Genomic DNA, 22931 nt, shown 5'->3' on the forward strand with positions numbered 1-22931 from the left:
GCTCCATATCTGCAGAGCATGGATGGCTAGCAGCAGAGTATGGGTACAGATCCCAAAGCTGAGTGCTGGAGCCCCAGTCTCCAATGTTCATCCAGACACTGCTCCAGCCTTTTACTGTTGAGCTGTTTGGCCTTTCCACTGACTTCGTCAAGTAAGCAGCCACATAACCAGCCCAGGCTCGAGCCTGGCTTTTCCTCACCACACCAGCAAGCGCACACAGGCTCTGCCTCAACCTATGCTGCAACGCATGCTGCTGATTTCCATCGATTACTCATTAACTGTGGGAGTGGAGCAAGCTATAGGAGCCACACAACTTGCTAGCGTGCATAGGTCTGCCTCAACTTCTGCTCTCTGGGCAATGCTTTGCCCTTGGATTGATCTTGCCCTCTGAATCACCAGGTTTGTGGAAGAAAGATCAATCAGCATAGATACGAACTGCCCTGAACTGATTTTCTGTGCTGGATTATGCTTTAAATGTTGCAACAGCTTTGAAAGCTTCTCCCTGTAAGAAAAAAAAAGCAGGTTTATGTTGGTTGCTGCTGAGCATTATTTCTATTTTACTCTCCTAAAGCCCAAAATAAACAGCATATGAAACAAGATGGTGAACTTTTTCTGTGCTCTCTCCCGACCCAAATGATGAATTACAGCCCAAATTTAATCCATGTGGCGCAGCACTGCACCTCTCCTGCACTCTGACAAGCAGAAACGCTGCAAAAATAGGGCAGGACGATCAACACCTACAAAGCGTAGCACTGAAAGGCATTTGTTGCAGAGGCATGGCTATTTGGAGAAGGTGTTGAGATGAGGGAAGCGGTGTCAGCTGGGCTGTGAAGGCTCAGCGCCAAGCTGGGCTGCAGGGGAGGGAAGGAGGGGCACAGCTTTTTCTCCCAAACGCTGTTCACAGCAACAGTAATGTGAAGGCAGGATGGGTCACTGCCAGTCCCTGACTCAAGGTCAGGCTGGACCAGGCTCAGGACAACCAGATCGAGCTGTGTGTGTCCCTGTGCATGGCAGGGGAGCTGGACTAGACGGCCTTTAAAGATCCCTTCTAGCTCAATTCTGTGACTCAATGATCCTATGATTTATGAACTCCTGCCTCAAGCAGGTCAGAAGAGAGGAGGATTAATCTTTTCTTTGGTCCGAGCCCATCACGTCTGCTCTCCCTGCGGAGAACGGCAGTGCTGAGCCTGCAGGAAACCTCTGTGACTTCTTGTTCCTGTGTGAACCACGGCAGAACCCATCAGATCCATAACCCCTCTTATGTGAAACACGACCAAACCCATTTATTCTTAAAATCAGCCTATCGCTAATTATGCAACGAAATTATTGCTGATTATCCACGCCTTTGTTTGCAGGAAGCTGGACTGTGCTTTCCAGGAGACAAACCCAGCTCACCGCTGTCCTGCAATCGCTGGGGGACGGCGGGCACGGAGCGGGGACAGCACACAGCCTGCGGCCGCCCGGCATCGCACCCTCAATGGCCGCTGGAGCGTTGGGCAGCTCTCGGGAAATACGGCCCTGAGAGATCGAACCAGCGCTCCGCAGCACGGGACGCCTCCGTCCGACTCATTTCTGCGAGCTCCGAGCGGTGGGAGTGGAAAAGCACCGCTCGTGAGGAGGGGCCGAGCCCCGGGCGCGGTTACATAAAGCCTTTCGGCCGAGCGGAGAAACGCGACTGCAGGCGGGGCGGTGTCACACGAGGACAGGGGGTGTGAGCGCACAGCCAACGCCGCCGCCACTGCTGCTGCGGGGGGGGGGGGGGGTTGATTTACAGCCTTTCGGCGGGGAACTTTCCCTTCGCGCAGCTGAAAGGCTGTAAATCACCCCCGAACCAGCAGCCTCTGACAAAGCCAAGAGCGAGGCACGGCCGTTCAGTGGCACCGGGCTCGGCATGGTGCGGGATGCGCCGTGCCGCCCTGCATCGCCCCGCCTCGCATCGCACCGCGCCCGCTGCAGCCCCGCTGCGCGCGCCCCCCACGCGCGCTCTCCCCGGCCCGCGGCGAACGTTCCAGACCCCCCACGCTGCGGCAGGACCAGGGCGGGGCGCGGGAAGGGGGGAGCGAGACGGCCGTCGTACTCTCGAGGGATTCTGGGAAATGTAGTTCGTAGCGCGCGGCGCACCTGGCAGAAGCGCGCGAGGGGAGGACTACATTTCCCGTGAGGCGCCGCGCGGGAGCGGCCGCCGCGGCCCCGCCCTTCTCTCCGCGCGTGCGCCGTGGGGGCGCCGGAACCGCTATAAGGGATGTTGTTTGGCTGCGCGGCTGCTGAGTGGAAAAGCCGCAGTGGGGGCAGTCGGCGGGTGGAGGTGAGCGGGGCCGCCCCGCTCGTTGCCGGCGGCGGGACGGAGCGCTCGGTGCGGGTGAGGGGGCCGCTCCCTGCCCTGCGAGGAGGGGGTCGGGCCCCTCGTCCCTGTGAGGGGAACCGCGGCGCCCGCAGTGCGGGCCGTGCCCGTGGCGGGGGCTGAGCGCGGCGCTGCGGGGAGGGGCGGTTGGTTGGTGTGGGACTTCGATCCTCTTCGGCCTCGCACTGGGGCCCGTAGTGAGGCAGCGCTCAGGGGTGGTCCTGTGCATAATGGTGGCTCAGGCCTCTGGAGCGAGCAAGTGGTTTTATAGGGAAGGAGTGTATTCTGCAGAATGCGTAGGATGACTCATCTTAGTGTGCAATATGTGTCTGCAGGGGGATGCGTTATTCTGGACTTGGTGCTGTGCGCTGTGGGGTTTGAGCCATTATCGGCGTTAATGAAGGACTTCAGGGCAGGTTTGAGCTGAGCATAGTTTCTGAAGGTTTTAACACCACGCTGCCGTTATTTAACCTGTCAGACCGCATAATGGTAGTTCTCAGGGGGGGCTGTGACTGTATTCCAGTGCACTGAGAGCCTCTGTGCCATTTATAGGCACCTCAGGGTTTGTTTGAACTAGTTCAGAAGAAGCTGGGATTATGGGACTTCACAGTCAGTTATTGCAGCCTTATTGTCACAAAACTGCTCTGCAGTTGCTTTCTTTACTTCTAATTACTTTGCCTCAACTATTTTTAAGGTGCTGGGTGTGACATCTAACAAAGTGGAATTTGATTCTTTCCAGACTGCTGAGGTGCAAACACAGCTGTAAACCCTGGCGTTTACAGAAGATGAAAGACATCGACATCGGAAAAGAATACATCATACCCAGTCCTGGGTACAGGAGTGTGAGGGAGAGGGCTGACTCAGTGCAGCATGATGAGCAGGAGGGGTCGAGGTTTCAGCATGCTAAACACCAGGTAGGTTTATTTTCCTCCTTGTTTGTTTTGCTGTCTTTGCTTATTAAACGACATGCAGCAACCTTTCTGCTGTGCCAGCTCTGCCATAGGTTTACTACCTTGAAGGTCGATGAATGTTCTGTGTGGAAGAGGTCATTTCAAGGAGTACTGTAGTTATCTTTATAAGAAATGTGAGTTCTTAGTAAGCATTTTTAACTTAAATGTCACTGACTATAAACAGAATAACTTTTTTTTCTAGCATTGAGATCTTGATGTGAATCCAAGCTTTTGTACTTGAGAGAGTCATCACAACCAAGTAAGAACAGTGAAGAGCTCAGCTTAAATCATGCACCATTTAGTGCTGGCAGTGGAAGAGAAAACCTTAATCATGGCATGTTTTCCTCAAGGATTACTTTTCTGAAGCAGATGTCAAGCATTAATAACATGGTTCTTTCTTATTCAGTATGACTTACTTCCAGCCAGATGGAAAACTGTTCCTTATGCATCTGTACACTTAATGTGGTGCAGTCATAATTACTTCTAATTTAAATAGAGAAGTGAGTCTTGAAATAACCACCGGCTCAAAGCTTGTATGTTGGTGTTTTAAACATGTAGCGTGGAGCTTGATGAGAGTGTATGTCCTGCTACCCCAGTGCTGAAGGGCAGATGTCCATTTCATTGAAATGAAAACTCCACTTTGGTGGAAAATATGGTCTGGAACTAATTAACTGATGACACTTGAAAATTAATGATATTAATTGGTTTAAATATAGAAATATTTTCTTGCATACACTGTTCCTAACCTTTCAAAAAACACTAATGCTAATGTATATATGACTGAAGCTGAGGTTAATGTTACCTATGTGTAGATTTTCACAAGGACAGGATGTTTGTGAATGTGTTTCTAGGTGTTTCATACAGGCTACCTGTGAGTGTTCTAGTCTGCAAGGGTTGGAAATGGGAAGACTTAACGTATTTGTATGGAAGAACTGTGAAGATTGCTTTTTTTTAAAGGCTGAAATTTTGCTGCACTGTCCAGGACACTGAGATGCAGTCTGTTTCAGACTAGAATTACCTTATTTTGTCCAGGCTTAAAGCTTTTGGGCAGGTGTTTTGAATGCAGGCTAGTAGTGCTGCACTGCTGCTGTTGAGATGGGAGTGATTTGCTCTGCAGCAAAGCAGAGCGCGGCTGTTTGTCGTCGCAGGCCCTGCAGCTCCCGGTGTCCCTACAGGCTCTATGACTCAGCAGACTCTTGCTGCTGATGTACAGAGGAAGGTGGAGTGATTGCATTAAAGCAGGCAGTGATGCAGAACTGGGAGCCCTCTGGAGTCACAGCGCGGCTTCTTAACTGCGCTCATTATGTTAATGTCATTGGCTTGCCATCCAGCGAGCAGCATCCAGTAGCAAATCTGCTCTGTCAAATTAATGATGACAACGGTGATGCTGTTGGTGGCAGCTTTATTTCCCAGGCAGGGGAGGAGGGTTAAGCAGTAATTGTGTGGTGTTTCTCCCTGTTGGTCTGCACCAGCTAATTGTTTCCTGGTTTAACTTCTACGGACAGAATCCTGAGAGCTGGCAAATGTGTTTGAATTGTTTTTTTTTGTTGTTTTTTTTTTTTAAGATGAGTGAAATAAAATCAGCATTTTTATTTTTTGAGAGTTGAGAAAGAGCAAGTCCTACATACATGCACAGTGTGGCATTAACATTTCTGATTAGGAGGTCCTTCTGATCAGCTTAACTCGATTGCTGTGGTCTTGTTAGTTTTTTTTTTTTTTTTTACCTCTACAGACTTGGTGCCTATAATAGCAGGGTGACAGCTTCAGGTAACTGATTGTAAAACAAGGATTCTGTACCATTTGTGATTAGTAATGCAAGAAAATAGCTGATTTCTTACCTGGAGCTTTTTTTTCTGGGGTAGAAGAATGAACATAGTTATCTTACTAATGTAAGTTCTTACAAATGGGTCTGTTACTTCACTTGCTAGTTGGTTTGATGTTGTCAAGTATTGAATTAACTTTGAGCTGCAACTTTTGTTCTCTTCTGCTAGCTTGTAGCTTGGATGTTTATAATCAATAAACACAAACAGTGCTGAATTTGTTGCTGAATGTCAGTGAGACTAAATCCTGCTTACTTGCAAAATACTGAGGTTAAGGCTGAGGAGCTGTTGTCGTAACACAGCATCCAAATCACATGTTTGCATTAGCACACACCACGCTTCTTCCTTTCACATTGAAATAAGTTCTAGTTCCTGCATTCTTAGCCTTACCACTTTTTAGGGTGCTTCATAGTTCCTTATCAAAGGTAAGCAGACTGAATTCTTTGTAGGATTGACCTCTGCCTGTGCAGTCAGCCCAGGTGTGTAACAAAGGGTACATGCTGTAGCTTGTCAGTGTCCGACACTTTGGCTTGCATGGGCTGCATTGAGTGAAGAGGAATTGTCTGTATAAACTGTATATTGTAAGTAAGTAACAGCTTCTGTTTATTTTGAGACATTAAAAAAAGAGGGCAGCACACATAAAGCTAGTGGGTTGGACATGTACGTGGCGTAGCTCTTACTAAGCAAACCAGTGCTTCAGGGGGAAAATGGGTGTCCTCCAGTCCTTGATCCCTTATGAGCCTGGGACTGGGTCAGCTTAAGCTGGCTTATTGGGCACATGTTGGTTACGTGCTGTTCTCAGAACCCTCTGGAGAGCAGATGAGAAGGAGGGGTAGGACCACAGCAGGGCAGATGGAGGGCTTAAGCTGTGGTGGAACTCCGTCATCGGGGCAGCTGAGTCCAGCACACCATGTAAAGAGCTCTTAATATTCTTAATTTACTTGTAGAAATTCTAGAGTAGGCTTTTTTTTTTTTTTAACTACCTTGGCCTGAAGATGACAAACCATAAGCTTGACTTGTGTAGCAATAACAAGCTGATGCTGCAAGAAGTCTAAGGCAGTTACTTCACCACTACCTTAAAATCTGATGCGAAGGTTTGGGGCTACTTTGCAGTATCATAGTGCGTAAGATAGAGTTCTTACTAACATGTTGCATATGTGTCTCATAGCAGGAGGTAGAGCTGCATGATACCCTGTGAAGTAGACACAGGGCCGTGCTCAGGAAGCACTGGTTAATGGCCCCTGCAGGTGACCACCTCTCATGGGGTACAAGAAGGATAAAATGACTTTGCTTTCCTGTTGTTGCCTGTATTGCAGCATTTCTGTGCAGACCTGACTACAAGTGAACAAGATGTGTTGATTCTCTGAAAAAACTTTGGTAGGTGAAAGGCTGATTTGACTACCAAGCCAAGGTGCTGAGGCCCCTTCGTGTATCTTGCTCTTTATCTTAATAAAGCTGAAGACAACTTATGTAAGGTCTTTCTGTCTTGACACGTGTGGTGTTCAGGTTTCCTGCTGAAGGAAGACTATTAGTGGGTGTTCATGACTGTAATGGAAGAGAACTTCTAATTCACTTCTTAGAAGCTCAACTGCTGTTCAGTCACAACTGTAAAGATCGCTTCTTTGAAAGGCAGGAGCTTTTCAAGCAGGCTTCCTGGAATAATTGAAATTATGCTGCAGTATAAGTAGATCTCCCATTTCCTGGTGCTTAATGAGGATGTTGCTATAGAAATGTGGGCCTCTGAAATAGTTAGGCACTCTGGAACTGAAATTCAAAAAACCCAGTTCTAATTCCTGAATAAGCATCTGCAGTGTGCTCTTAACAGTTGATTTTTAGGTCTTTGTTGGAGACTTTAATGTAGCTTATAAAATGGGGTGTTAACTACATGTTCCCAATTCATAATACCGTACTAATTGGGTTTATTTTATCTTTGGGGCATTCTTTGGAATGAAGATAACTTCTAGGTTTGCTTGCTGCCTAGCACTGTAATCAGTAGGCATCACTTGTAAGATGCTATTATCCTACCAGTGAATGGCAATCAAGGGATGCTTTCACATAATGATTTCTTCTTATACCTTTAGGACTCCTTGTTCCCAAACACTTTTGTGCTCTTTTGTTGTATCTGAAATAATTGCAGCTCTTCTAACAGAAGTAGTGTGCCCTGAGGAGCAGGATGAGACCTCATTGTGTCCATAAAATATAGTATAAAATGACAGATAAGGAAGGGAAATAATTTCTTCTGAGAGTAGTTTTGCAGTAGCTAGTTTCAAATGGAGGCTTCTGTGCATGTTTTTGATGGAATAGCAGGCAAGTGAGTACTTTGTTCCCCTACCCATCACATTTGGAGCAACAGAAGAGGATGAGAAATATGTTCTCACGAAGCACAGTACTTAAGAACTCAATTCTTGAAACTCTAGTCTGTGTTAATCTTAGGACACTAATGTAAAACGTGTGCTCAAAGCTGATACTGAATTTGACTGTGTTCTGGATTAGCTTTTGCTGTTGAGGCATAATAACTTCATCTAGAGCATCTGTGGCAAGCCTGAAGTTCAAATTCCTAACAAAATTTGATAGGACTGAATAGTGTTGTACTGCAGAGACTCTTGAAACATGCAGGAAAAAAACATATTGCAGTTTTAACTTGGAGAAACCCTACTAATGTTCCTGTCCTCATCTTGGTCTCTTGTTTTTCAGGTTTGTCCTTGATAGCTTTTTCCAGACAGCAGAATGCGATCAGAACTTGCTGGAGTTGATGTAAATCCTTCAAGCACTAGTAGCCTTGAAGTGATTTATCACTGTTGGGCTGTGCAATAGTCAAATCATCTCTCACTTTCAACCTCTGCAATGTCTGGAGTGTCTGAACAGCTCTGAACATGTTCAGAAATAGGGCTGTGAATGTAGCCTGGGTCCTTGTGCCTTGGCTCTCCATGCTTGGAGAAGGCCTTCTGGGCAGCTTAATTGTAAGCTTTCAGTTGCAGGGACAATCAACAGCTAGGGCTACATCTTCTGGAGGACTTCATATTTTCATGATGTAATAAACACAGAACTAAGAATTGCTGCCTGATTTGGCTTCTGTGGGCTGAAGGCTCTCATGGTCTCTGCGCAAGAAGGCACTGCTGTATGACTGACTCACAGGTTGCAGTTAAAACTGCAGCAGCTTCGGCTGTTCCAGTGTTCACTGCATGAAAAGGTGAAGCTATTTGACTGCTGAATCAAGCTGGCAAAATGTTGGACTTGTCCGTGTCACTGGTGTTGGGCTGTAGGCACATATAAAAGCAGAGCAGATCTGGATGTGCTTATTTCTGAAACTTATAATAGCTGACATTATACTGTGTATACTTGAAGATCTCTTAACTGTTAATAGCAGCCCCCACACCAGTGCAGTATTGGATGCCTTATTTTCTCAGATTATAACTATGTAGAAGGTCATAAAGCTGAGTTAATGTTGCCACAAAGCATTTAAAGCAATAAACCTGAGACAGATACAGATGTGTAATGAGATCTGAGGCACTGATAAAGTGATTCCTAATGACTAACTAGGAGATGCACCAGACCTGATACAGCCTTCTCAGTAGTGCTGTAGCTGAGCAACTGATGTAGCAGGGAATGTAGGTAGCTTTGAATAGATGAGTTTTGTGGACTGTGCCTGCAAAAAGTGCTGGACAGCTGTAAACCCAGCAAGGGTGAAGTTTTAAATGGAGAGTCTAGGGTATATGCTGTCAGTAAGGTGTGATGGAGAATCAGTAACTCATACACTGGAGTTCTACAGTGCATTTTATGTGGTATCTGACCAAATGCAGCATGGTGTGTGGAAACATTCTGTGAATAGGTCTCTAAAATGGTGGTGGAGTGCTAGGCATAGCCCTGTGGCTGTCATGGAGACTCATTAATATGGATCTGTGAGAGTTGCCAGGATGATCTAATGGACCTGGAGAACCTAACTTGAAATGAGTCAAACCTCTTCTGCGAGGAGTTCTGGTACTTTCAGATACTGAGGTGGTTGTCAGTGCTCATATCCTGGGGTTAAGGCGAGTTGAGGTCTGGACTGCACGCTTGTTTCACAAGCAGTCTGTATTTCAGTCTGATTTGAGACTAAGATAAAGGATGTCAGAGTCACTTATGTTAGGAGCCCTGAGGTATTTCTGAGCTTACTGGTTCATTTGCCAGTTGAGCAGGGTGCCCTTGAGTTTGGAAGCATGTATTGGTACAGAAAGGATTGTAGAGTAAAGGCTGTATAAGGCCTGGTAAGCGCCCTGGTGTCAGGGCTTGTGCTGTCATTCCCTGCTGGTTTCACTGCACAGCATGTTGAGTTTAAGACTCAATGACTATTCCTGACTTGATACATGCGTATCTTCTGTTGTGACCCAGCTCAGGTGTGTCCTGACTGAAGACATTAGTCTAAGAACATCTCAGCAGCTGAGCAAGTCAGGAGCCAAATGTTCAGGTTGTGCTGGTGTGGTTGCTCACTGAGAAGCTGGCTGCCCAGCTTTGTGCTCAGAGCACACTTGAGGTGCTAGTTCTGTAAAGCAACTCACAGTTCAGGCAGATCAATATTTTTTCCTTCAACAGGATCTGCTATTGCTCAGCTGTTGATGTATGCAGCTCCAGTACTGGGTAAGAAATACACAGGCTCAGATCCAAGTGGATCCCATGTCATTTGTTTACAGGATCGTGAGTGCTCTTCTGAATGTGAAACACCACATGGATTCATGTACACTAGAAACCTAAACAGGGGCACAGCTGCTAATCAGATGCATACACAGCAGCTGCTGTTTAAAAAAAAACTGAAATGAATGTCATATGATCAACCATGTATTTCCTGGACTGTTAAAATAAGTGGGTTTTCCAAGGCAGAGGTTAGACTGTATTGCCTCAGTGCTAATTGAGGATTCAAGGGCAAGGTCAAATAAATAATGTTCTTGGAATAAACTGATGTATTTGTCCTCAGCTAGGGCTCTGTGCAAGGAAACACTCACTATTCAGACTCACCATAACCATACCTACCATGACCTTGTTTGGCTATAGTCTAGGTACTGAGAGACTGCTGCTCTAACTGGAGGATTTATAAGCTCAAGACTGGCTTTGAAATCCTGACTCAAGTACTAGTGCAGCTTCTGCTCATTAAAAAAAAACAAACACAACTGTGGAGCTCTTGTATAATGTCACATTGCAGTGTTAGAGTGTATGACTGGATTTTAAGCTCTTGAATCACTATGCTTTTGTAGGAAGTCAGAACATAACAGTTCTTGTTTTCTTAAGGAAAAGACAGCACAGCTGCTCTTCTAGGTGTGGATATATGGCCAGTGCTATGAGGTGTTCTTCCCTATGGCAGAAGCTGAGAAGCAGGCAGAGACCTCTGCTTGTCAGGAGGCAGAAGAATAGAGACCCTCATTTCTTGCCTTGGTTCACTGCAGCAATCTTGGAAGCAGTAACTAGACTTTCTAGGCACTGGAAGCTCTCTGATGGCTCCCTCCTGTTGGTGCTGTGTGAATTCTGCTGCTGCCTGTGCTGTGTGATCAGTGCATGCAGATGTCTGAAGGATCAGTGGCTCTTTTCTCACACCCATTGCCTATTGCTGTTTCTTCTCCCAGGAGATGCCATGGATGAATGATGCACCAAACTAGTCTTGAAAAGCTCATGTTCTCATCGGGCAGCGTATTATATAGCATTATACTTAGAGTAGGCTGGGAATCTAATGCTGCAAATCCTCTTAATTCTGTAGATCATACACTGCGTCAGATCCAGTGAAAGGAGAAGAGGGCAATTGCAGTAATGGAATACAAAGTCAAAAGAGCACTTGCTGCTTTACCAGACAAAAGCAAATGTTTTGCAGTCCCACGCACTGACACTAATACCTCACTTCCAAATGCTCTTAGTTCTGGTGATGAAAGCAACAGTACTTCAGCAATGGCTTGTGCAGCCTGTAAAAGTGGTGTATTAAAACCTTGTAGAGCTTTCCTCCCTGGGATGTTAAAACCTCGTGTTGTGGGTGGCATCCCTGTGTGTGGCAGGGGGTTGGGGCTGGGTGATCCCTTCCAACCCAAGCCATTCTGTTATTCTGTGATATGCTTGGAGAGAGTCAGAAGAACTGCTGGGAAGGACACGCTTCAGAGTGTTGCTTCCTAGGCTCTTACTTCAGTTCTTAAGCTAACTGGGATCAATTGGCCCTATTCTTCCCAATCCCATGGAAAGTAGTGACTAATCTTGCTTTGAAACAACGATCCTTTAATGCAGGTTCTTAAATATGAAGCTTTTGTTCAGCCCAGAGTCCTAATACAGAGAATGTTCTAAGCATCACTGAACAGGGCTGGTAATCACTGGATTCAGCACTTCTGGGTGTGCTGGCCTAGTCCTGAGCTGCACTGTGCTTGGCTTCCCACTTGCCTCATCTTACTGGGAATTTGAATGTAGGAGTGAGGAGGCCTGCTGAGCTTTGCCTTGTAAATAGGAGGGGTGGGAGTTGCTGTTCTGCTGTATTGCCAACTTGGTTCTTTACTGCTTGAATAAACCAATTTTAACTGTACTGTTAAATTAGCCACAGTAGCTTTAATATTCAGTGTCAGCTGCAAGCACTAATGAATAAAACTTTGTGTCTCTAGTTTGCCAGAAGATCTCTAGGTAAAAGAAGAGATTTTCTTCCTTCTCTGTAGTGATCTGAACCCTGGAAGGTCTGCCTTGCGGAAGATGAGATGGTGATTGTCTGACTGGTGGGATTTGATTTGCATGTTGACTGCAAACAAATCCAGTTCTTTCTGCAAGAAAAGTAATGGGTGGAAAATCTGCTTTCTCTGGCCTTTAAACGTGTCTGGTTTTGCTGTCGTCATCTGATGCTACAATTGACAAACCAATAAATTGCCACAGCCTCTGCTAAATGTGAGATTGCCTGTGTGAAGGGCTGTGACCTTGCTGGGTTTTTTTTTTCATATCTGCAGCACAGCTGCCTCCTTTTTCTTCACCTGCTTCATCAGCCCTGCCAAAATAAATGCCCTTGTTCCCTGCTTAGGAGGATATGTCTATAAAAGCTGCTATTTCTGGCTCAGCCTTGCATCACTGTGTGTGCTTCCCATCACTGTGAGCAGTTTGTTGACCTTGTACAAGGAAATGATGATTACATCTGCTGGTAGGGTTTTGTTGCCTGTCGTTTGCATGCAGTCAGAGGGGGGCAGGTGTGTAGCGATGCTGCCCCAGAGTGTTCTCAGCAGCATGCAGCAGGGGGATTATAAGCTGAATGGGTTCCTCATTTGATTTTCTTCACTGTCTGTTGAATTGTATTAGCATGCCCCCAGGTGTGGCACGGCTTCATCAGATGCCAAGCACAGAGCCATTTCTTCTGTTAGAAGCTGCCTGTGCTTTCAGGGATTTTATGTGCAGACCACCAACTGTTAATAAGGTATTGGGCAGAGTTCTCTGTTGCCCTCTGTTGTCGTGTATTTAGAGAGCCATGATGTACTTCTGTGAGTTCAGTTCTCCCATTTGTAGTCCGTTTATACACGTGCCTTGTGTGGAAAGCTTTACTTTCTCCAAGAGTCCTGGCTCTTCTGTGGTCATTCTGTAGTTCTCTTTGTGCCACTCATGACTTTATGGACCTCTCATATACCTGATTCTGCAGGCCTTTGTCAGGCAGTGCCCTGGTCTTCTATTAGTTTATTTTTCCTGCTTTTGCTGAGACAGCTCTGTTGAGCAGCTTCAGAGTGAGTGCTCAATAATTAATTTTTTAGTGAGCATTTAAGAATACTAAAAAAAAAATGCAGTCTTGCAACTGTGCTTTCCTATTGAAAGCTGTTCTTGTGTGTAAGTGCTGAAAAACATTACATTTATCCTGGCAAATAGTCTGTATTTGATTTTGGGAGCCTTGTTTTGGACTCATCGGTCCTTCTTGTGTGCTGTGAAAAACAAATAGCTGCGACGTAGCATACAGTCAGCAAAATAGGATGCTTGGGCAGAGCTGCCTGGGGCTTTTGCAGATGGGTGGTGTGGCAAAGTGGCTGTGAATTTCTCTGCAGTATTGAAGGTATTGGTGCAGAACTTTCCTCTGCTGCAGAGTCCTTGAAGACATCTGTGGCAGATCCCATATTAATGCTGGTTAGGGTGGATTTGGTAAGAGGTGGGTCGGTAGTTTGGTAAGAATTGAGAAGCCTTTCATTGTGGGGCACTATGGATTTTGGATTATTCCATGTGTCGGGGTGTTGTAACATTCTTTTGTTTTCTCATTCTGTTGTCTGTTTTTGTAATCACAGCTCTAGATTTGGATTGCTTTTTGAGGCCGGGACCATGGGCTGCTGACACCACGCTTAGGCAGCATTTAAGCACTTGGTTAAATAAACGAAGGGCAGATTTATGCTGTCATTATCAATTTCCTGTTCTCGTCCTTCATGCGAATGGGAGCTAATTGTGTTAATTTGTTACATGCTTAGGTGTTAATATAATACAGTCAGGCTCACTTAAAGGAGTAGCACTTCCAGCACAAATCATGTAACACAAGGTTAGGAATCAAATGCTTGCTAATGATGGCCATTTAAGGCTTCGGGGGTATTGTGTTTTTAGGAGGCTGCAAGGCAGTTTCAAAGGAATAAAATAACTGCCCTGGCAAGGCACCAGATAAGGGTAAACGTGGTACCTTCAGAGGGCTGGGGGGAGGACTGGCTGGTCTGTAAAGGTCCTTTCCAACCTGAATGTAACAATTTTCTGGTATCTGTGTTTGCAAGACACACAGGAAGATTTCTACCAGAGTCCACAGGATATCTAAATTTCAAAGAACCAGAAAGCACACAGATAACATGGCTCTGCAATAAATGGTCCATTAAGTCATCAGATCCAGTAGTGAGCCCTTTGCAAGTGAAGATAGCAAGCTTATCTTCTACTTTTGCCACATGTAACTTCAAAATATTTGTTTGAACTCTGCAAAGTTTTGACTTCTCCATATCTCTGCTGCTTACTTTCTCCTGTAAGATTAGATTTTAAAGGCTGCATTTTTCTGAGGCTGTGGGAAGACTCTCCTGAGATAAATCTTGTGTTATAAGTGCTTGTTAATCAAGTTGCTGAGCCGTGGAGAAGCATGGTTGGGAGCAGATAGAATTACTATCTTTGTTCCCTTTAGTTCAGAGAGAATGAGAAAAAATGGGGCGTGTGATAAAGTATGTGCTATTCTGCATAATGTGTCTTTTTCGTTGATCCAACCTAAGGTGTTTTTGAGGAGAGTTTAATAGGAGTCTGAAAGTAGTCTGACTTTTCTGAGGGTAGAAATATCCAAACTGTACTAAGAGGGGGCAAGTTCATTAAGAATGTATGTCTTAACCTCACTGCAGAAGCCAGTCACTGGTTCCTTGAATTTACAGAGAACTGATGTAATAACTGATTCTGCAATTTCTTTCATCATGTTTCCTTTCCTTAAAACTTCTGATCCTGTGACAGTATTCAAGATTAATCTCTCCATTTATCCTTTGAATACACAGACACGGACTGATGCTAAATTATTATACGAATGCAGCAGTCCATTGCAGATCTGAGATGTATGTGCCTCCTGTGACTTTCAAATCTGTCCTCTACGACATTTTAGTAGCACTGGAGGATGTTGCAGTGACCTATAGAAGAAAGAGGCGCACAGTTGCAGGATTCAGGAGTTGTGGACTTCAAACACAGCTTTGACTCTTCTGTCTTTCTTGTGAGAGCAGATTGAATGCCAGGATGCCTTGGAAGCAGCTGCTCGCGCAGAGGGGCTTCCACTGGATACCTCCGTGCATTCCCAGCTGAGAATGCTGGACGAAGAGCATCACAAGGGCAAATACCACCATGGCCTGAATGCGCTGAAACCCATACGGACCACTTCCAAGTAAGTCCTGAGGCTGCAGGAGAGCTGATGCAGCATTTGCTTCTCAGACCTTGTACAAAGTGGGATTGCAGCTGTGGGTCTGGTACTGAGAATGTTACATTGCGTTCAGCCAGTGTGACCTGCATGGGCTGTTTGGAACTCTGAGTGCTTTGAATAGGAGGCTCTGTTTTTCTCAGGGCTTTACAATTCTTCTTCCTTTTTGTAGAATCATAGAATCCTTGGAGTTGGAAGGGACGTTTAAAGGTCATCTAGTCCAGCTCCTCTGCAGTGAACAGGGCTATCCATGACTGGATCAGGTTGCCCAGAGCCTTTTCATTTGTTTCTGATTTTTTTCTTTTAGACACCAGCACCCTGTTGATAATGCTGGGCTTTTCTCCTGCATGACCTTCTCCTGGCTCACTCCTTTGGCCCGCAGAGCATACAAGAAAGGGGAGTTGTTCATGGATGATGTATGGTCTTTGTCAAGGCATGAGTCTTCAGATGTCAACTGTAGAAGGTAGAAACATCTTCTCTGTGTTGTTTTTTCTGTTTGTTTGTTTCATTTTTTGTAAGTTTACAGGCATTGGATGAAAAATGTGCTGGCAAAAAAAAAGAAAGCATAGAAAGCATTGATGCATTGCTTTTTGTCCCTCTCTTTAGGACTGTTTGTTCTAACTATAGGTATCTCAAGATGCAGAGATTTCCCCGTACCTCACAGAATATACCCTGCATTTATTTAACTTGAAATTATTACTGAATTATTGTTGGTGTGAGCTAGAAAGCATTTGGAGTTTTCACAAAGAAGTACCTGTGAGCTTGAACCTGCCTTCGTGGCAAAAGGTTGGTAGCATAAGACCCCTGTTTCTATTAGGCTGGAGAGGTTGTGGCAGGAAGAGCTGAAAGAAAGCGGGCCCGACGATGCTTCTCTGCGGAGGGTTGTGTGGATTTTCTGCCGCACCAGGCTCATCATCTCCATCGTGTGTCTGATGATCACGCAGCTCGCGGGTTTCAGTGGACCAGTAAGTAATATCCATCCTTTCTTTAACCACCCCGGAGGGCTCCATCTCATGGCCAAGTGCAAAATGTGAAGGTTTCATTGCGGAGTCATTTAAATGTTTGGACTAGCTAGAAATTTCGGGGTGAAATTCCGGAGCGTTACGATAATCCGAGATAGGTTTCCTACAGCTGTGGATCAGTTGCTGAATACCGAGGCCAAGTTCTTGGAAAAGGGAGGGGACTTTTAGATACCTTGGAGGAAATGCACACCTGTTTGTTCTCTTTTTTTTCTTTCAGTGTAGTTTAAAGTTATTCCTTAACTGACACGTGATCTCTTTGCATAAAATTCTTATGTGCAGGTCTTTTGTGTTGTGTTGCTTTTTCCTTTTGTTTTGAAATTCTGTAAATTTATCTTGCAATGAAACACTGATTTTAGATTATTGGCATTAATAGCACAGTCTTCGAGAAGTGGAACCAAGCAATTTTGTTAGAGCACTACTTAAAAAATAATTAAGCAGGTCTGGTCAGACAGGTTTCGTGTAGAGTTTATGTTAGAGTATATTATTGCCTCTAGGAGCTGCTGCAGTTTGTTGTTATGGGTCGTAATGAAGATAACAACATATGGGAGTTGGCATTCACAACATCTTTGTCACCTGTTTGTTGCACGTGCTGTGCAGATTTGCAGTTGAAATTTTGACTAAATTTATTCTCTACACATTTCCCTTGAGGAGTAGGAGCAGTATTACTGCTAGTAGTACACGTTTCAGTGTGCTGGTAAGCTGAAGGTTCATTTCTGGGGTAAGTACACCTGGGTGCACTGTTAGGTGGAATGTCTTTTTTAAAATGTTTTCCAGCTTTTAATGTCTTATCAAAATGTTCTTCTGCTTTTTATCCCTTTTTAAAGTTTGCCTTCTCTTATGTAAAATGAATGACAAATGTTTCTGTGGTCTTGTTTTCATGGTAATAATTTGTCTCACGTTAGTTATAAAATGTACAAACATACTGTGGTAATTAACAATATATCATGATTAAGATTTTCACAGCACTAGCTTTCCCCAAGAAGAGCTTCTGTCACTGTTTCACTGCAGGGCTTTTGCAGCTGCTTTTATGCTTAGTAACAAACTTGCAGCAGGGTTTTCCCTAATTTCTGTAGTGTCATCTCAATTTCTCTCAGCCAAACTGTGGAATGAAAGTGGGAAGGGAAAGGGAAAAACAAACCAACTTGACAAGGCTGGGAGCTGCGACTGCAATTGATGTTCAATTTGGATAATTTAAAATCATCTGGGGACATTGCCTGTTTGCAGACAACCTTATTCATTTCTCTGAATAAGGAGCAATATCCTCTTACTTCTAACATTTGGCATGAAAAATGAGTCTTTACCATCCCTCCTCCCTGTTTTTTTTAGTGGCATGCCTCATGGATATGCCTGTGCTGTCTCCTCTGGTACATTAGTGCTTTCTGGTGTTGTTATGCCCTTTCAGTCACCTGAAGGTGAAAAGGGAGATCAGGAAAAGCACTTGACTTCATATATTGGTGAAAACTGGCAAAATGGAGTTAAACAACCATATTAAACTTCAAAAACTTGGGGTGTCTGTGACCTTGAAATGCCAGCCAACAGCTGTGGCTTCGCTAATGAGCATTGTGATGGTTATAACCAGAAAGGCCTCTGTCTTCTTCAGCTGATACCAGATCCTTCAAGGGTCTCGCTTTTATTTTATTTCGTTCATCCGACACAGTACCTAAATCTGTAAGATGCTCAGATAGCTGCACGTGTCAGACTGCCTCGTCATAACCATCGCAATGTATGAGTACGGGTGAGATGCTTTTATCTCCCAGAAACATTCGCTGCCATTTAATCAGCTGCCAGCACTTCACGTTGAGATGAAGGAGCAGAGAAGTTTTGTTTATGACCGAACATAGTTTAACTCCGGGTCTGAACGTTGCACCCATTTGCAACTGTTCAGAGCTATTCTTCCTGTCTGGGAGATGGGGAAACTTGCCATCTTAGTGGAGTACAGCTTGACAGTTTGGTCAGTTATTGGAGGGGGGAGTGGTAAGCTGGTGGAGGTAAGTTTCCCGTTTCCCAGTTGGCTCCAGCTGCAGCCCGCCCCGCTGCCCGCCGGCTGCGGTGGGATGGCCGCGCTGCAGTGGGACCAGTGACAGAAGCTGTTCTTTAGAATTTTCAGGATGGCTGTTTTCTGCGTCAGGATGAGGCAGTCCTGCTGGGCAGAGCCAACGCCAAGAGCGAAGGTAAGGTAATGTTTATTCAATGAGAATGCTTAGACAGCCGAGCAGCTAGTAGCATCTGCTACAGTAATAGTCGCAGGAATTCCTTGTTTCCATTAGATCGTTTTAAGTTTGTACTACAGCTTTCTTGTTTTGTAAATAACTTTGTGCTGGATTCTTTTCATTAAATTAGCTTGAATTCAAGTAGTATGTGCTTGTATGTAAATGTGAATTCCGTGTGACTTCTTTCCTTTCCCTTTTCAAAATTCTTTAATCTGCTCTTTCCTCTTTCTTTCTTCTGGGGAAAAAAAAAAAAAAAAAAAAGGGGTTTAATGTCTGGTCTCTATTTCATCATGGGAGATGCTGATTCTATAAAACAGTGCTGAAAAAAATGCACTAAAAAGTTTTGGGAGGAATGAGACCCCAGGAAACATCTGCTATCTTTATACATCCTCTCTTGGAGACCTTCAGCAATGCTGTGGTGTGCGAGAAAAGGCTTGCAGTCTGCGACCATGCTGAGTTACAGCTCGTGAGGAAAAGGGGGATTTTCACCCCAGTGCTCAGTGACTCGGTTGCATATGTTGGATTGAATACTGGAAAAAAAGAAGTCAGTAATCTTCTTAGTAACTGCAAACCAACTGTATGCAGTTGTCGTCCAAACAGTGGATGTAAAACTAAATCCGAGTAAGGAGAAAGTTGGAGTGCGATAGGTCTGTGAATGTGAGCTCCTCACATTTGTGCAGGGATCGATATGTAAATTTTCTCAGTTGCCATTCTAGAAACCAATGGACATCTGGCTTTAATTCACACCTGTGAAAACGAAAGAGCAAAATTATTTCCAGCATGTTTCCTTGGTTCTGACACGCAGAATTATTTTCCTCAGAACAGATGAGTTTGATCTCCATTTTTTCCCTGTTATTTGGTGCTGGGCTATAGCTTTCAATACCTTTGCTGAAATAGTGGGGTTTTGTTTTTTCCATCTCTCTTCAAACTATAAAACTATGCAGAACTCTTATTTACAAAACGTGATTTAGTCAAGAGGACTTCAAAGGACTGTGATGAAAAAGGCTTCTCACATATTTTCTTTGGTCTAAAATTTTTTTGGGTTGCTTTCCATTGTGGGCAAAGGTAATTCTGCTCTGTAGTAGCAAATCAAAAGCACCAGTATCTTAAAGCATCTTGCTGAAAAGCTGTCTAGGAAAGCTCATTTTGTTACCCACGAAGCCTTACAGTAGCATACATTTTAAAGCAGATTTCAGAATTTGTGCAGCCTCGGAAGCCTCTCCTGTTGGCACCTGCAAATTTGACTTCCTTTGGACTTCATGAAAACACGCTGTGCTGTTCTTGTATTTTATAATTGTGTATAGTTTCAATTATAGTTTATGTTAGAGGCTAAAACTGTTAAATATTAACCCTTCATAATTACCTTGTATGTGCAGATTGTATATTTATACAATTCTCTACCTGTTGTACCGTGTTTGTGAGATGTTACCGTTTAAGATGATGCTTTATTTCAAATAAAAACCTGTTGTTTCTCAGTCAGTAGTATTTAATATTGCTGATGACTGTGAGTTGTATGATGTTACATTGTGCCGTTGGACCACAGAGAGCTCGAGGTGGGAATTGGTGGTTCTGGGGGCTGCGTTCTTTCTGCAGGTCATATTTGCAATGTGATTCCTGAGGTAAAGTGTTCATGTTTTGGGGGGGAAAGGGTACGGGGAGGGATTGAGTGGTTAATTTGTTTTCTTTTCCTTTTTTATTTTCCCTGCCCCAATGATTTGTGGCGTTGCGTACCTTGTGCTTTCTGCTTGTTTTTTTCTTTACGATTAAACTGCTGATGTTTATTTCCAGGAATGTTTTGCAAATGTCCTTCTCACTCTTCCCCTCCACAACTGTAGGTACATTGTTCCTTTTTATCAAATAAGCACGTTTGAAGCAGACCAAAGATAAAGTAAAAAGGTCTTAATGTCACGTAAAGGAATGTTTTTATTAATGTGCTCAGATGTATAAGTAGTGACTATATTTTAAAACTCCTCTATGTGACGATGCATTGCTTTCAGCTAACTGACAGATTTATGTTAAGTTAGAAGACACGGGATTAGAAGCGTGCTGCAAGGAATGTGGTGCCAATTGAACTCTCTTAATAAATTTGGCTCGGCACTCGGCTCTCAGCAGGGCTGTGTTACAGTGCTCCTTGTTTGTCATCTTTTAGTTCTCGAAAGAAGACGCTTTCTATTTCAGATGGCTCTTGTGAAAGCAAAGTAGCCTACTTATTTCTAACTTAACATAAAGTTGTTGCCTGGTGGTCCTCTGGGATGATGGGGTGTTCACGCAAGCTTGCATTTCTTCCTGTAGGCGTTCGTTGTGAAACATCTTTTGGAGTACACCCAACAGAGTGAGTCCAACCTGCAGTACAGCTTGTTTTTAGTTTTTGGCATCTTTATGACGGAAGTAGTGCGGTCTTGGTCCCTCGCGCTAACGTGGGCCTTGAACTACCGCACGGGGGTGAGACTGCGAGGAGCTGTCCTGACCATGGCGTTTAAGAAGATCCTCAAGCTGAAGAACATCAAGGAGAAGTCTCTTGGCGAGGTGAGCTGCCGTGTCGTTTGAGACACAGCTGGGCAGAAAGGGGAGTGCAGTGTATTCCTTCGAGAATGGACTGCGCCTGAAACACGCATCGTCTGTCACGTGTGTTTTTCAGCTCATTAATGTGTGTTCCAATGACGGCCAAAGGATGTTTGAAGCTGCAGCAGTTGGCAGTTTGTTGGCTGGGGGCCCTATCGTGGCCATCTTAGGAATGGTTTACAATGTAATTATTCTGGGCCCAACTGGCTTCTTGGGCTCTGCCGTCTTCATCCTTTTCTACCCAGCAATGGTAAGTTGAAAAGTTAAGATCTGCTTCATTCAGGCCGGACATGTGCGTGGTTCTGAACAGAAAGTGTTGAAATGTGTGAAGTTAAGGCTGTTTTTGGCACTGCGTGTTACTGAAGGTGTTCCTAAAGATGATGTGAGAAACAGAAATTTGGAAACAGGAAACTCAAGATCATAGAAAAAAAAAAAAAAAAGACACCACAAAAATAGGAAAGCTGATAGATTGGATTTCCAGGTAAGTATTTGTAGCTAAATTAAACTGCAGTGTTCAGGCAGAGGTTGGACATCTTGTGTATGGGGACTGAACTTTACGTGCTTCAGCCTAGAGCGTACCGCTGTTGAGCTCAGTGAAAGGTGTTGAGAAGTGCTGCACCTGGAGGAGTGTGCACTCGCTTGTTCCTGCTTCCAGTTCTGCTCAGCTGTCAAATAACCTCTTTCTGAGTTTTACTAATAGTGTACCATGTTACTTTTTGTTTCAGATGTTTGTATCACGCCTCACTGCTTATTTCAGAAGAAAATGTGTATCAACAACAGATGAACGTGTACAGAAGATGAACGAAGTTCTTAATTACATAAAGTTCATTAAAATGTATGCCTGGGTCAAACCATTTTCTCAGAATGTTCAAAGTGAGTTCACACAACTTATTAACGTGTCCTGTTGTGCTGATGTCCCATTGCTGAGTACCTCGGTGTATCACCCTGGCATAGAACCATAGGTGGTGATATACACTTGCATGTTGTGTATGTGCTCCTCTGAAAAATACTCCAAACTCAGTTCCCCTATTTATATTTCTAGAAATTCGTGAGGAAGAACGTAAAATCTTGGAGCGTGCGGGCTACTTCCAGAGCATCACTGTGGGAGTGGCTCCCATAGTTGTAGTCATTGCCAGCGTGGTGACCTTTTCTGTCCATATGATACTTGGCTATGATCTTACAGCAGCTCAGGTAGGTGGTTAGTTAACTGCAGTGTTGAGTTCCTTATTGTACTGCTACCGTAACTTTTCTGTGAAACCATTTCTCTTCAGCCAGTTCTCTGCTGTGTGCCAGTGTGGCCGACAGAAGTGAGCGTCCGGTGGATGCAGCAGCAGCAGATGTAGTCTTGTATTTTGCACAGAAAATGTTCCATGCTGTTTCAGCCCTGACCTTCCTCGTGCTGGTGTTAAGATGGGTGTGAATCAACACTCCTTTCCACTATCTGGATACAACCTTGGGATGACTGGGTGTTTCCATTTCACAATGTGCTTGTATGCAACCAGCACAGATCTGCTCCCTTGTGACTTAAGACAGAATTTGAACATTGCTCTTCACAAGTAACGACGCAGACTTTGCCATCTGCTTTGTTCTGTGGACCTACAAATGTTGATGTCTTGATTTGTTACAAAGCTCTGTTCTCTACCATTCCAGAGCATGTTCAATCTTTAAAGGGTTATTTGTGGTCTGCAGGTCGTTCCTATGGCTATAACTTTATGCTATGGCAGTGCAACCTTTAGAGGGTTGCAATTGTTTGTTGAGTGCATTACATCCAAATGTGATTCTTACTTGTTTTGTTTCCAGGCGTTCACAGTGGTCACTGTCTTTAATTCGATGACTTTTGCTCTAAAAGTAACACCTTTCTCAGTGAAGTCTCTATCTGAGGCATCTGTTTCTGTTGACAGATTTAAGGTAAGCAGGCCTTTAGCTTTGCAGTTTTAACTGGAAGTGTGGAGTGTTGTATGTGTACAATGGATGCTAAGAGAACGCTTTGAAGGCAATGCTGTTTTGCTATATGAGGAGTTTTTTTCTGTATACTTAGCATTCCAGGTTATTATTATTCTGCAGAAGGGATAGAAACCCAGTCAGGAGGTATTAGAGCCTAGAGACAGTACTGTTGTGGGAAGCAAAATAGACTTATTTAATGATTTCAGGATTTTGACGTTGG

General features: G+C 44.4%; 1 protein-coding gene across 5 annotated transcripts in view; it reads left to right on the forward strand.

Moving 5' to 3' along the window:
• Nucleotides 1–2173: 2173 nt before the first annotated feature.
• The window catches only part of ABCC5 (ATP binding cassette subfamily C member 5), a 39065-nt gene continuing 18307 nt past the window's right edge, over nt 2174–22931 (forward strand). For 2 of the 5 annotated variants that reach the window (XM_048954287.1, XM_048954291.1), the window contains exons 1-10: nt 2174–2305; nt 3081–3255; nt 14783–14940; nt 15281–15436; nt 15791–15938; nt 20498–20731; nt 20844–21017; nt 21493–21640; nt 21810–21958; nt 22568–22675. In XM_048954287.1, the coding sequence (XP_048810244.1) occupies nt 3127–3255; nt 14783–14940; nt 15281–15436; nt 15791–15938; nt 20498–20731; nt 20844–21017; nt 21493–21640; nt 21810–21958; nt 22568–22675 (1404 nt within the window). In that variant the 5' untranslated portion in view covers nt 2174–2305; nt 3081–3126. Of the gene's footprint in view, nt 2360–2677; nt 2758–3080; nt 3256–14782; nt 14941–15280; nt 15437–15790; nt 15939–16003; nt 20041–20497; nt 20732–20843; nt 21018–21492; nt 21641–21809; nt 21959–22567; nt 22676–22931 lie in introns of those variants that run through there. The other 3 variants (XM_048954288.1, XM_048954289.1, XM_048954290.1) reach the window with 3 other exon arrangements.

This window comes from Lagopus muta, chromosome 9 (assembly GCF_023343835.1).
Source record: "Lagopus muta isolate bLagMut1 chromosome 9, bLagMut1 primary, whole genome shotgun sequence".
Classification (NCBI taxonomy): domain Eukaryota; kingdom Metazoa; phylum Chordata; class Aves; order Galliformes; family Phasianidae; genus Lagopus; species Lagopus muta.